Source organism: Phoca vitulina, unplaced genomic scaffold (assembly GCF_004348235.1).
Source record: "Phoca vitulina isolate PV1807 unplaced genomic scaffold, GSC_HSeal_1.0 scaffold9, whole genome shotgun sequence".
NCBI lineage: Eukaryota > Metazoa > Chordata > Mammalia > Carnivora > Phocidae > Phoca > Phoca vitulina.
This window is the reverse complement of record NW_022589712.1, coordinates 27,838,371-27,854,026: the sequence shown is the minus strand read 5'-3', so window position 1 is coordinate 27,854,026 and position 15,656 is coordinate 27,838,371. Positions and strand designations below refer to the sequence as shown.

The window sequence follows — 15,656 nt, the reverse complement described above, 5'->3', positions numbered from 1 at the left end:
TGCTCTCTCTCTCTAAAATAAGTAAACAAATCTTTAAAAAAACAATTACCCTGTGTCAGTATGAATGAAATGACGTATCATTTAATTTACACCTCATCTCCTTTGAACTTTCCCCACAGGTTACAAGAGGCAACTATCTGTCCTTGAGATTGGGATGTAAAAAAAGATGCAGCTATGTTGTTGCAAGTATCCAATGAGAAAATAAGGTGAGAACTTTCTGTGCAGTCTAATGCAATACAAGATATATCGGACCTTGATTTTCACATAGAAATAAAGATGACTCCTGTTTTCTCAAAGACCGTTATATATGGGTCAAGTCATGATGCATGAACAGCTCTATGTTAGTTCTGTCCTGTATAATAAGCAAGTTCCTCTGTATCTAAGAATTTTGTGTTTATCTCATCCATCTAAGAGCTTCAGACTTCACCCTATTAATATGGGCAGGCTTCTAAACTATAATATTCAGCTTCAAATAAAAACATTTCCCTCAAATATGAGAACTAAACTATTAAGGAGACAGAAAATACAGTATTCTCCACTGGGATGCTATGTGCAGACCCTCTGAGATACACAGTAGTCACTCAAGATAACTTGTGGCCTTGAGAAAAAACACAGGGACTTTCTTTTATGTAAATTCTTCTTTTCCTTAACCCTCTCTCTTACCACTCTGGTGCCCTGAGGGACAGCTTGCAGATCAACTGTTCTTTGATTACTTGACTAGAAGACAGATTCTATTTAATAGAAGAGCAGAAGAAACAACTAGAAGTTTGACACAGTAGTTTATCTGGTTTGTCCAAACAAAATAAGAATTCTTTAGAATTTATCGAACAGTACGTTAAGAGTCTTTTTACTTTTTAGAGTAAATATGACACAATGGATAGCTTTAGAACAAGCTAACATTACTATAATTCAGACATGTGCAACTGGTACAGTTCAGTAGTACAAACACGACTCAAATGAACGTACTATGGGCCAGAAACTTAAGTTACAAAATAGAGTCAATATTACAATTAATACACATAGGTAAGTAAAAACCGCTGCTTCTCGGATTCTGCACACTTAAAAAAAAACATAAACTTTACACAACAATTGAAATTATGCATTTCTACTCAGAGTATCTTACACACACACATAAGCCTAAAAAGTTATGGTCACATTTTGGTTTTGTTCCAGTGATGCACAATCACATGAAATGTTCTATCCGTTTCGTGTAAAAGAGACACTTGGCCGAAGTGCAACAGCTGCTAAGTTAAAAATATTTCCATAAAAATGTTTAGACTAAAATAATCCCAAGCATCCTGATGTTTAGGATTATTTTTGAGAGTCCTTACAAAGAATCCTTATGAATTGTAGAAATAGAAGCAGTTAGGAAATTTCAGTGTATTTTGTCTTTTTTTTTTTTCTCCTTTTAACACAAGTAAACAAATACTGGATTTAAAGTGCAGCTTCTTTCTCCTCTCTCTTAGGTTCTCCCTCCCCTGCGAAGATCAGTTCTGTCTGTTAGAATCTCCACGGAAGGCTGGAAACCAACTGAGCGACAGTCAAGTCTGTGTGTCTCGGAAGTCGGTGATGGCCTTCCACAGTGTGCAAAGCATCCCTCCCCTGTTTAAAGACACAAGAGCATGGGGAAGAGAACACCTCATTTGAAACATTGCCCTTGATATATAGTGACTTCTTCGTCTCTAGCTGCTCTGATCAGAACACAGAGATCCCAAAGTCTTATGGATCCTCATGTATTCTTTCTGTTTTGTCATTGCCCTTCCCTGCCTTTCCTTTCCACTCCCACAGACTACCAGTTCCCAAAGCATCATTTCAGATCTTCAGCACGTTTGAAATGGGTCTTTACAGAATTGTGTGTGAGTCAGTAATGCATATGCTTGGCCTGATAGAGAAAACTATGATAAGAAACTGTATCACGTGGGGTGCCTGGGTGGCTCAGTCGTTAAGCATCTGCCTTCGGCTCAGGTCATGATCCCAGGGTCCTGGGATCGAGCCCTGCATCGGGCTCCCTGCTCGGCGGGAAGCCTGCTTCTCCCTCTCCCACTCCCCCTGCTTGTGTTCTCTCTCTCGCTGTGTCTCTCTCTGTCAAATAAATAAAATCTTTAAAAAAAAAAAAAAAAGAAACTGTATCACGTTATATGTGGTACATGGATGGCAAATCAGCACCTATCCTATTATTTCTAATAATTTGTTTTAAAGATTTTATTTGAGATAGAGAGAGTGAGAGAGAGAGTGCACGAGAGGGGGCAGGGTAGAGGAAGAAGCAGACTCCCCACTGAGCAGGGAGCCCAATGTGGGACTCGATCCCGGGACTCCAGGATCATGACCTGAGCCGAAGGCAGTCGCCTAACCAACTGAGCCACCCAGGCACCCCTATTTCTAATAATTATGGCACAATCATGAACTAAATGAGAGCATTTGTTTAAGGCAGCTTTAAAATAACTGCATGGCCTCAGTCTACTCTATTATCAAGAAATTATTTGAGTTGATTTGCATTTACTAATACAGAAATAGTGGTTTTAAGAGTGACCAGTAATAGCTTGGTGGAACAAACTCAGTTTACTCAAAGCAAATGCAAACCAGAGAACGGGGCCCAGGACTGCTGAGATGGTTAGATCTGGTGAGGGGCCCAGCCAGGGCAGGAACCCAGACTTCTCAGCCCAGCGCTCTTTCCATCATGAAAAAGGAAGAGAAAGAAAAGTGGTACCTTAGTCTGAGGCATTTTAAATCATCACGTGTAACATAGTAGAGAACATCCTCTAGTGAATAATCCTCAGCCAAAAACTGTGGAGAAAGTAAAATATGCACAAAAATAAGATGTTTTATACACCTTTAATAAATAGTAAACTCTATCCATAATATAAACGCTGGCAATAATTTAAAAATGAATCTAAAAGGAAGTCTACCAGAAACATAATCTTCTGGAAACAAACAAACAAACAAACAAAAAAACATAATCTTCTGGAATTATTAGGAAAAAGTCCCTCCTGTTACAAAATAATTACAAAGAAATACATCCATATGACTTCCAAATGCATAAAGATTACAAGCAACACAATTTCTGAAAGGCCTTCTAATGAACAGATAAAACTCATTTGTAGGTACATCTGCTGTTCATAACATTTATATATTTTACTTATTTTATTTAAATTCAATTAGTTAACATGTAATGTATCATTAGTTTCAGATGTAGAGTTCAGTAATTCATCAGTTGCATATAACACCCAATGCTCATTACAATACGTGCCCTCCTTAATGCGCATCACCTTGTTACCTCATCCCCCCCCCCATAATGTTTATATTTGAGAGGTTTGTTGCTGTGTAGCTTCATTTTTCTCAAGTGGATTAAAAAGTGTTCCTGGAAAGGTATTGTTTACACTTAATTTCTGGACTTATTTTTCATAGCTAATAAAAGGTACTTTTTAAAAATAATTACTATAAAATCAGAGTCCTAAATTTAAACTGAAGCTATAATTTTAAATAAAAAAAAGTCAATGATTTAGTGGTCATCAATTACTACTCCTTAATTGTGGAGTCTTAGTTTGAGGAATAAATATTTCAGAGAACTTGAATGGATGCATCAGTCTCCATAAGCAAGAGAACTGTTTAAATTTATGTAGCAGTAACTTGTTCAATTCAGATTTCTAAGGAAACCCTAAATATTATTTAGTAGCCCAATGAATTATCAAGAGAAAAAAAAATCTGTATTCTTAGTTATTTAAAAAATTTAAACACAAAACTAAAGTTAGTTTAATATTGTATTGGGGCCCTTTCTATAAAATAATAAAAAATATAATCTCTTTTTGTGTGTATGTGTGTATACATGTGTGTAATCTTCAAACATAAGTGCTACTTCTGCTGATTACCAAAGTCTGTAAGGAGCAGAGGGGAATTAGGTTATTATAGATATAGAAAGTGTTCCTGACACAAGTTGACAGACTAGATCTATTTTATTAAATATCAATAAATAGCCACTGCCCAGTAGAGTCTAATAATGTGAGAGAACTAAAATGTTAAACAGAAGAGAGAATTAGAAACTTTACAATTTTAGTTTTGTCTTGATTTTTCCACTCTTCCTTATTTTCAGTTCAAAAATATAAAAACTCCTCAGGGGTCCTGGACCACAGAGCTTTTGCCCGCCTCATTGTTTTTGCACGTACAGCAGCCCGACCCCTGAATGATTTTTCCCTCCTCACTCCCCTCCCCAAGTATACATACAGATGGCTTGGTTTATTCCTACGTATGCCTTTAGATTTCAGCTCATTCGCCACCTTCGGCGAGAACCTTCCCTAACCTCTTCCTCTCTCTGTCTCCTAACACTTGATTATCTTTCCTTCATGGAGTTTATCAGGGTATCATTATGCTTTATCTGTGGAATTATTTGATGACCATCTGCCGACCCTAGTCTGTAAGCCACAGGGGGGCTCACCAGTGTATATGCCCTGTGCCTCGCACACAGTAGGCACGCAACATTATGGGGTGAAAGAAAAGCTTGTCCCACAGATAGTTTTCTTTACCCGACTTATAGTGTCTTCATCAGCTCCCTTTTCTCTCAGCCACTCAGTAAGTTCAGACTCTTCAGTATTTGTGCCAGGAGAACCCCGGGGGCATATGGGCAATCCAGGAATATCTAGGACAGAATTGGGAAAGGAGGGACATTCTTAGCTTCTCCTTACAGAGGCCATCTGAGACCTCCCCAGTCAACAGACATTTATTAATACTTTAGAAGATTTTGCTCTACCAGAAAATAATAGAAACAGTCGAGATTGGCAGTATAAATGGTAATATAAACAAAACTCTTGAAGACTACTAATAAATGGAGAGGCAGAAGCAATAATGTAATGATATTCCCACCTCATACTTTCATATCAATTCTATAGTTTCTTAGAATAAACTCGTTTCACCAAAATTGTACTGTGGGTTTTTCATGTGACAAACACGAGCATAATTAGCCAAAAACTATATAATCATATAATAATCTCTTTTTTCACTATTTGCAATAATATGGAAAAAAAACACCCCAGAATATACAGAATACAAATGCATAAATGACCAAAAATAGTATTTTATTCTAGTAGTCTCATTTGAACATTACAAAAAAATAACAACCAAAAATGTGTTAGAGCCCTATTTACCGCAAATAATCTCAGGAAAAGATGACCATGAATCATCTTATTTGAAATTAAGTTATATCGAAATTATAGTTTGCTGCAATTAAGAATTGGATATTTCTTAAAAGCAATTTCTGCTTGTAATCATGGCACAAGTGACAGATGCCAATTAAACCATGAAATAAAACTGCCTGTTGGCTTTCTACCCTTTTTGTGGCAGCCTGGTTTAACAGTATCACTTTAAAATTTTCTGCTATTCACCTATTGGTTGGGACTTAAGCTTCAGGTGTTTAATTTCTTGGTCTTTTTCTTCAATAGCTCGATGAAGGAGTGCTTGTAATTCTTTCTCTTTCCGAACCAATTCTTCCAGTAATCTATAAAAGAAAATTATATTGGTTGACGGGATAATAAAGCTGGAGCAGCCAGAGTGACCTTCTAGATCTGGACTTTTCAAGCTCTAAGGAACATAGACATCCCTGGGATTTTATTGCAATGCAGATTCTGATCCAGTAATTTTGGGGGTAGGTCTGAGATTCTGCATTGCTTCTTTTTTTTAAGTTTATTTATATATATATTTTAGTAATCTCTATACCCAACATGGGGCTTGGACTCACAACCCAGAGATCAAGAGTCGCATGCTCTTCCAACTGAGCCAGCCAGGTGCCCCACGATTCTGCATTTCTAATGAGCCCCTCCAGGTGATACTCATGTTGCGGGTCCATAGACCCCCATGTTGAGTAGTGAAGTTCTAGAAGGCTTGTACTTCCAGACAAGAACTCACCACCCCAATTGTCTGCCAAAATCTTCAGAGAGATTTTATGTTTCTTTTTATGACCATAAATGGCAAATAAATAAAGTAAAATAAAATATATATGTTAACAGAGCTATATTTTACATGTATGACCCTTCATCAAAAAAAGTTGATGATGAATGATATAATAATCAATGCAAAGCAGAAAGGCAGTCATTTTTTTTAACTGAAAATTTGAGAAATAAACTATAGGTGAGGTCCCCTATAGTACTCAGTAAACGGTAATGGTTGTTGCTAGGATTGTTGAGGATGTTACTATTATTCCTCTCCCTTCTAAGGGGACTGGTGAAGTGGGTAAAAGGATAGCTGTGTTCCTGGTACATTCAGTTCTTAGTTGGCATCTGATGCATTCTCCAAAGAAACAAGGAGAAACTAACATATCCTTTATATCAGAGTTCTTATTCATGAAAGGTTCACCATGCAACTAAGAGCCAACTGGTGTCCTACTCACCATTTCTAACACTGTTCTCTGAAAAAATACTCCAAGTTAGAAAGGGAGGTGCTCTGATTTTTTTTTTTTTTAAAGATTTTATTTTTATTTGACAGAGAGACATACAGCGAGAGAGGGAACACAAGCAGGGGGAGTGGGAGAGGGAGAAGCAGGCTTCCCGCGGAGCAGGGAGGCCGATGCGGGGCTTGATCCCAGGGCCCTGGGATCATGACCTGAGCTGAAGGCAGACGCTTAACCGACTGAGCCACCCAAGCACCCCGATGCTCTGATTTTTTAGAAAACTATCGTTGGGTGACTTGGATTCAGAATTTTAAGTTAAGGTACATAATTATTCATAAGATCATCAAGATAAATTGTTGCATACCCTACAGTTCTTAGCAAACTGTATTTATTTAATTTTCTCAGTATGGACAGATTTAACTCAGGACCAGATTCCATTCCAAAAGTTTGTTTCCGCTTCAGCTGGCATGTTCTGAAGGCCGCACAGGCTCAACCGAAAGCCGGCCCTGGGCTTGAATCTTGGTTCAGCCCCACACTTCCTGCGTTAACTCTGACAAATCACTTAACGCCTCTGGCCGTCAGTTTCCTCATCTGTGGAAAAGAAAAGTAAAACTTCCCGAAAGAATGACTGCGAACGTTCAGTGAGACAGCTGCAGCTAAGGACGTGCCAGGACAGCACCTGACCGTCAGGGAGGGCGATTCTTTCCCCAGCCACAGCCTCGGGCCTGGGGCTCAGGAGGGGCTGCTCCTCCTTTCCCACAGGACAGAGATGTGAGGCCCTTAGGAGAAAGGATTGGGGTAGAGTGGGTCGCAGAGGCGGGACAAAAAGGAAGACTCTCTAGAGGCAGCCAGAGAAGGTGGTTTGAGGAAGACGGATTGTTTAAAGACAGGAAAGTAAGTAGCGCACAATCAGGTGGATTGAGCAGCAGGAACCCAGGGCCAGAGGAAAGCAGAGGATCGAAGGAGATGTTTATCACTCCAGCAAGAACAATATTCTAGGAAATGGACAGCAAGCTCAGCATGAATTTTTAAGGTGGCAATTTCTTGGCCTAGTAAGTATTTTTGTCTTCCTTGATGATTTATATGTATGGAATACTGATGGCGTATTCTTACTATTTTTTTAAAGAACACAGTGACTTTTTCTAGAATTTAACCTATGTGTATCTAGACTACATATTTTCTTTTTATCTTTAAAAGTCATGCTAAGCGAAATACGTCAATCAGAGAAAGACATGTATCATATGATCTCACTGATATGAGGAATTCTTAATCTCAGGAAACAAACTGACGGTTGCTGGAGTGGTGGGGGGTGGGAGGGATGGGGTGGCTGGGTGATAGACATTGGGGAGGGTATGTGCTATGGTGAGCGCTGTGAATTGTGTAAGACTGTTGAATCACAGACCTGTACCTCTGAAACAAATAATACATTATATGTTTAAAAAAAATAAAAGAAGATAGTAGGAAGGGAAAAATGAAGGGGGGAAAATCGGAGGGGGAGACGAACCATGAGAGACTATGGACTCTGAGAAACAAACTGAGGGTTCTAGAGGGGAGGGGGTGGGGGGATGGATTAGCCTGGTGATGGGTATTAAGGAGGGCACGTATTGAATGGAGCATTGGGTGTTATACGCAAACAATGAATCATGGAACACTACATCAAAAACTAATGATGTATGGTGATTAACATAACATAATAAAATAAAATTTAAAAAATAATAATAATTAAAATAAAATAAAGGGGACTAATATAACACTGTATGTTAGCAACTGGAATGAAAATAAAAACTTAAGAAGAGTATTAATACATGAATAAATAAGTAAATATTTATTAAAAAAAAAAAAAAGCCAGAACTTAACTTTGGAAGCAGAGTGCTGACAGGTCACTTCATTTGTCCCAAATCCTGCTCCCCAAAATTATTTATTTACCCAGTCCACCAGTTTTATTTTCACTTTGTCTTCAGTTAAGAGGGAAGTTCTTCAAAATTAAGGCAATTGCCTGCCTTTCTGTTCCAGAAAACTTTGGCAAGCATCTGCCCTGAGGTCAATTTTTTAACTCAGATGGGTGGGGGTGGGTAATTCCAGAATCGTATGATAGATAAGCAGTCAGCTCTGTGTTGGTTACATTTTAGCTAGCTCTGCATTACTGTCCTACAACACTGTCTCAACCACTGGTGTGAAGTGAATCATTTCCAGAACATTTTATGTAAACATACCCCGAAATATAAGTAAAACATACATTCTAAAGCCACCGTGTTATCTTCTCTATTTGGTATTATTGTTGGTGATCTAGTAATCAAGACCTGGATAAACCTGATTTACCTTCATCAGTGATTATCTCAATATAAGCTTAAGATTTCTAACATGAGGGCTATAGCCTTCCTAAAAACATACTAACATTTCCTCTAAGTTTATTTTGCCATATATGAACATTTATTTAAAGGACTTATTTATTTTATTTTTTAAAACATTTAAAAAAATATTTTATTTATTTGACAGAGAGAGAGAGTGAGCACAAGCAGAGGGAATGGCAGGCAGAGAGACAGGGAGATCTGCTGAGCGGGGAGTCCCATGCGGGACTGGATTCCAGGACCCCGGGATCATGACCTGAGCTGAAGGCAGATGCTTAACCGAATGAGCCACCCAGGTGTCCCATATTTATTTATTTTAGAGAGAGAGAGTGTGTGTGTGTGTGTGTGTGTGTGTGTATGGCGGGGGGGAGGGGCACAGGGACAGAATCCTGCAGCCGACTCCCCACTGAGCGAGGAGCCTGAGGTGGAACTCGCTCTCAGGACCCTGAGATCATGAGCTGAGCTGAAACCAAGAGTGGGAAGCTCAACCGACAGAGCTACCCAGGCGCCCCAGTAAGGTATGAACTTCTATATATCAAATAATATTCAACTGAAAATGATACAGACATGATCAGTCTCTCATTTCTGCTGCTTAGTACCAGTACTAAGGCAGCTACCCTTTTTTTACATCACGGGTGAGGTGAACCTTGTGCCTCGTCTCCTTTCTCCGGGGGCGACAGGGAGGAGCTGTGGGAGATATTACTCGAAACAGAAAAAGGAGGCTCATAATCTTGTAGATGTCACGGATGTAAGGGTGACTAGGTAGGGAAAAAACATGAATGTGGGCTGTTGTGAGAAACGCAACAAGACAATCAAGAAATACGGCAAAGTCGTAGCCCTTCCCACAGACGTGCGGGAAGCAGGCCCGCCGCCCCGCGGCCCTCGAAGAGCGGCCCTTCCCGCCTGCAGACGGCGCAGGCGCGCACAGGGGGGCGGGGACAGGATGGCAACCGGCGTGGCTCGAACGGTGCGAGGAGAGAAGGAAGAGGCTGCACTCAGCTGAGGCAGGTTCTGTTGACACAAGCCAGGGCATATAGACACAAGCCAGGGCATACTGAAGGCCAGAGAAACAAATATACCAGCTCATTGGTAAATAAAGTAGCTTTATTGCCTGTATAATTCTGACCATGGGTGGAGGAGGAGTTTGGGGGTCGGACCCAAACAGTAACGAGTGAACATTCCTCCTCCAGAGATCAGAGAGGGGTATAAAAAACAACTCCTTCTAGGATTGGGTGACAGAGAGAGTAAACTAAAAAAGAGGACTAAAATTAACAACTACTATAACGGATGCAGTGTCATGACTGGGGTATTGCTTGAGGAAATGAGGGACACCAAGGATGTCCACAGAAGTCTCAGAGGAGGAAGGACACAGTCTTCCACTAAATAGTAGCGATGCCAAGTAAGAGCTGGGTTTCCAAGGACAAGATTAGGATCTGGAGGTCCGAAAGCCATTTTCCCCCTTATTCAGAAAGATTTCTCTATGTAAACCATAGATGGTATGTATGGATTTACTCAATCATGCAACCAAAATTCATGTTTCTGAATACAACATGAGCTTTGTACTACTTGTACTAAGCTCGATATTCAAGCTTAACTTTAAAAACTTAAACTTATGACAAGAAATAAAATGTTTTATCTTCCTGGTGAACAAGATTTTTAACTAAATATTTGAACAACTGTTATTGATTCACTCCAAAAAAAAAAAAAAAAAAAAAAAGGGTTCACTATAAACCCAGAGTCGTAAAGTCAGTTGCTCACATGTCAACTGTAGCCAGCACAGGAAGCTATAAATCAGAGATCAGACCTCGAACTGTGCCAACCTCTGTGAAGAACAGGAAATACTTACTCTTCACTTAATAACCTGATCATGTGGATTCTATGTCACCAAATTCTCAAAGAAAAATTAAAGTTCAGATATGAAAGCGCATATTCAAAATAAAATAGGATCATAAATGTAGTCAACTGATCATCCTTTCAAGGTTCTTTTTAGAAAAGCAAAGCTTTAGCACTACTAAATTTATTCTCAAGAACAGAGATCTTCCTCTTCTAAAAGAACTTGATATTCCAAATCATGGGCTTTCAAGAACATGGATTTCCTATCTGTCTTTCAGCTGCTTCTGGGTTGGTACACGATGCTCTGAGTCTGTGTCCAAAACAGTCTCTGAGGTTACAACTACTTTGAAAATCTCAGTGTACTTGGAGATAAAGCAGAGATCAAAGAATGGTGCTGAACAAGGCTTGAATTGGTAGAGCAGAAAATGATTTTGACTAGAGACTAAGACAAATCTCTCTTGTTTGATAAAGAAAGATATCAAACCAAGTTTATGTGAATGGGATAAAGGAATCATTTTGTATTCTCTGGACCAAACTTTAATTTTTTTTGAGGGGGTGGGGGAAAGGGAGAGAGAAAATCTTAAGCAGGCTCCATGCTCAGTGTGGAGCCCAGCATGGGGCTTGACCTCACGACCCTGAGATCATGACCTGAGCCAAAATCAAGAGTTGGATGCTTAACTGACTGAGCCACCCAGGTGCCCCATCTGTGGACCAAACTTTAAAATAGACCCAAAACACATGCACTTATATAAAAGGAAGGGAAAGGAACCCCACCCACGTCAGAATAGGACTTACCTATTAGTTTCTATTTTCATCCTTCCAAGTTGCACATTGAGGGACCGGTGAGCATTTTGGGAGTCGTGGGATACAGTAGAACTGAGCGTGCTCACCCCTGAGGTAGCCACAGCATCTTCAATGACAGCATGAGGTCTTCGGATAGTTTGGTTCGAAGGCCGTTCCTCATGGTCATCTTCTGCATCCAAGTCTTCTTGATCAGCGGTGTCACTCTCAGACGCGAGGCTGAAATGTGGCCTCAGTTCTGTTAGGCGTAACACCAACAACAGTGTTAATGACATATGACTGACTGCTGTTAACTTCTTCTGACATGAATGTCCTCTCCCCTGCTATCAATAAGATATGTGTTCCAAACTGCTCTTCCAAATGTAGGGATGGATTTCTGGGCATTAATTTACAGTTTTTGTTCCAGTGTATCTGAAAAATTCACAGGATGTATTGACGCAGAATGACCTAATTCAAACAAGAAAAATGGCCACACCACACAGAAGATATGTGGGAAAGGGTTCCTGGGTGGCTCAGTTGGTTAAGCATCTGCCTTCGGCTCAGGTTATGATCCCAGGGTCCTGGGATCGAGCCCCACGTCGGGCTCCCTGCTCAGCGGGGAGTCTGCTTCTCTCTCTCTGCCTCTCCCCTTGCTTGCGCTCACACTCTCTCTGTCAAATAAATAAATAAAATAAAGAGATATGTGGGGGGATGCGCGGGTGGCTCCGTCAGTTAAGTAAGTGTCTGCCTTTGGCTCAGGTCATGATCCCAGGGTCCGGGGATCGAGTCCTGCATCAGGCTCCTTGCTCAGCAGAAAGCCTGCTTCTCTCTCTGCGGCTCCCCCCTGCTTGTGCTCTCTCTCTCTCTGACAAATTAAAAAAATAAAAGATGTGGGAAAATGCTAAAATCAGAAAGGCAATTATGTAAAAACCTGTTAATATAAACATTTGTTTATACAAGTAAAATTCATTTTTTATATTATGTAATATCTGGCAACTATTAACTCACTTAGAAATGAGGAAACTGAGATACAGTGAGATTATCTAAATAAAAGTAAATACACAGAATACTTTTTGCCCATAATGGTCAAAGTGTAAGGGGATGGAGGGGGTCCTGAAAATGCAACATGTGCTTATATTCACTCTAGTAAGACTGGTTTTGACTATTGGCTTGATTCTTTTTTTTAAGATTTTATTTATTTATTTGACAGAGAGAGACAGCGAGAGAGGGAATACAAGTTGGGGGAGTGGGAGAGGGAGAAGCAGGCTGTCCGCTGAGCAGGGAGCCCGATGTGGGGCTCGATCCCAGGACCCTGGGATCATGACCTGAGCCGAAGGCAGATGCTTAACAACTGAACAACTCAGGCGCCCCTACTGGATTGATTCTCAGTGTGAGTCCTACTCTACCCTGTTGACTAACCACTGAAATTTTAAAGTGTAAAAGTTGTAAGTCTCCAACTTAAATACATCGCACGAGTTCATCAGCATGTCACTTCACAACTTGGAGGATATCTTCCCATAGAAAACAATACTATAAATTGTGATTATGTTCTCAAGATGGACAAGAAAAAGGAATTACACTCATAATCTAAATGAAATCAGGGTAGCAGAAATACTGGATCTTGACTCCATATGCTATGGCACATCATGAAAGGCATGGAGAGTCTCTGCAGAAGAAAAGCACATTCATACAAGATTTTGCATTGATATCCTGCGGGCTCACAGACTCCCTGAAGCCTGTCCAAAGAGTCCATGAACCCACAGGTTAAGAGCCCCTGGATGGGGAGATGGCTCCAGGGGGAGTGACAGAAGTCCCCATCCCACCACCACTAGCCACCAGGGCAAGGCAACCAAAGACTGACTAGTTAACAAATCCTCCAGGTAACTTTTCTTTCCTTACCTTATTGGACCTGTGTATGATATTTTCTTCTAAATCTCTGGCTGCTGCTTTTCTTCAGATCTCTCTCTCTCTCTCTCTTTTTTTTTAATCTACCATCTGCCCCTTAAAAGCTGGAACCTGAAATTCTATCCTTCACTTTTTTATATATCTACTTACTCTCCTGTTGCTAAGCTCATTGAAATCTATCAAGGTTAAGTACTTGTAATGTGTGGATGACAAACTATATTTCTAGCCCTGATCCTGTTACATCCAATACTTCCTAGCTATTCTTGCTGGGCAGGCACTTCAGATTCAACCATCTAAAAAAAACCCCTCATCTCTTGCTCATAACAAAAATCAGGGTGCCCTTCTCCAGGGGCCGGGTTTATGGAGCTCTGCCTTCCTTGATCTCTCTTGTTTTTCTTACTTCTTATTGTAGTAAAAAATGCATGACATAATATTTACCACTTTCACCATTTCTACGTATCCAGTTCAGCAGCCTTAAGTATATTTAGATTATACTCAAGCACTCTCTAGAGCTAGTTTTAAAGTTGCAAACTTTTTGTAAGTTTCATCTTGCAAAACTGAAACTCTATACTCATTAAACACCAACTCCCCCTTTCCCTTTACCCCCTGTCCTTGGCAACCACCATTCTACTTTCTGTTTCTGTGAGTTGGACTACTCTAGATACCTCATATAAGTAGAATCATTCAGTATCTGTCTTTCTGAGACTGGCTTATTACTTCACTTAGCATAATGTCCTTAAGATTCATCCATGTTGTAGCATGTATCAGAGTTTCCTTCCTTTTTAAGGCTGAATACTATTCCATTGCATGGATAGACCACATTTTGATTATCCATTCATTCGTCAGTGGACACTTGCGTTGGTTCCACCTCTTGGTGTATTGTAAATAATGCTGTTATGAATGTGGGTATGCAAATCTCTCTTTGAGATCCTGCTTTCAATTCTTTCTTTGGATATATATCCAGAAGAGGAACTGCTGGATCGTATTACAATTCTAGTTTTAAATTTTTTGAGGACCATGATGCTATTTTCCATGGTGGCTGTGCTGTTTGATAATCTCACCAAGCGTATACAAGGGATCTAGTTTTTCCACATCCTTGTCCTTTATCTCTTAAGGTTAACCAAGCCCCACCTCTACTCTGCTTTCTACATTATCTCTTTCCAAAATTCCATTTCCTAACTCATCTACAGTGGGAGGGCCCCAAAATCAGGTGTTTTCCTTCTACAAACCCAGAACCTAGTACAGGGGTTAGGACATATTAGCCTCTCAAAAAAATGTTGACAGAATGGAAGAGTTATATTGCTAGGATTATTTGTATTTATAAGGGAACAAAATAATTTTTAAAAATCTTACTTTTCAAATAACTTAGGGGCGCCTGGGTGGCTCAGTTGGTTAAGCATCCAACTCTTGATTTTGGCTCAGGTCATGATCTCAGGGTCCTGAGATGGAGCCCTGCATCTGGCTCTGCGCTCAGCCGGGAGTCTGCTTGAGATTCTCTCTCTCCCTCTTCCTTTGCCCTCCCTCTCCCCACTCCCACTCTCTCTCACTCTAAAATAAATAAATAAATCTTTAAAAAAAAAACAAGAAAAAGTAATTTAAGGAAGTGCAGTTCTAGCTTAAGTTAGAATATAAGATTAGGCCTTTTATAATTTTCTAAAATTATTCTTCAATTTCTTTTATGGTATCCAAACTGAAATTTTCAAAACAATTAAAAAGTTTTGTTGTGCTGTTGACTATCATCTCACTTTTGGGGAGGGAAACTTTCTGATATTTATTATTATATTTAAATATCCCCTTATATAGCCCTAACGCTGTATACTTTATCATTTTATGTATGTATAAACGACTGAAAAATTCTCTCAAATAATTTGAAGAAAGTAGAAAATTGTAAGCAAATGCAATACTTTGTTATTTTGGTCTTTTGTGGTGGCTCCCATCATCAAATTACACACTGTAAAATATGCAAGTGAGATGGAGCATCTGGTCTTTGTCCTCAAAGAGGTAACAACCTAAAGGAGAGCTAGAAGGAATATACAGTAGAGCCATAAGAGCAGGTACAAAGATGACATGAAATTATAAGCACAAATTAATGCAGCTAAAAATATCTTAGATGATCTCAGTTATAGACCTAGTTCATATATAATTCACGTGTGCATGTATTAAGAATGCTAAGAGGTAAATAAAGCACATTTGCAATAACTAAATTCAGTGGTGGTTTACTCATGGATTGATTCATGGAAGCAGAAGAGCCTAAGCAGGATTCTGGAGGAGGGGAACACCTTGCTTGTGGGGAAAGGGGCAGAGGCGTTTGAGAGAAGGAAGTTCAAATGATGGTCCAGAGCCCCCTGAGAAGAATGGAAGGCAGAATGGACTGTCAGGAGAGAGCCAAGTGTCAGGAGAAAACCGGGGACCTGGGG

The 15,656-nt window shown here is 39.9% G+C and overlaps 1 protein-coding gene across 1 annotated transcript in view; it reads right to left on the bottom strand.

The window, feature by feature from the left end:
- Nucleotides 1-274: 274 nt before the first annotated feature.
- The window catches only part of MAP3K5 (mitogen-activated protein kinase kinase kinase 5), a 192,070-nt gene continuing 176,688 nt past the window's right edge, over nt 275-15,656 (bottom strand). The window contains exons 26-30 of the mRNA XM_032407803.1: nt 11,350-11,593; nt 5,373-5,485; nt 4,518-4,630; nt 2,708-2,784; nt 275-1,602 (exon numbers count right to left, since the gene is read on the bottom strand). Of these exons, the coding sequence (XP_032263694.1) occupies nt 1,542-1,602; nt 2,708-2,784; nt 4,518-4,630; nt 5,373-5,485; nt 11,350-11,593 (608 nt within the window). The 3' untranslated portion in view covers nt 275-1,541. The remainder of the gene's footprint in view (nt 1,603-2,707; nt 2,785-4,517; nt 4,631-5,372; nt 5,486-11,349; nt 11,594-15,656) is intronic.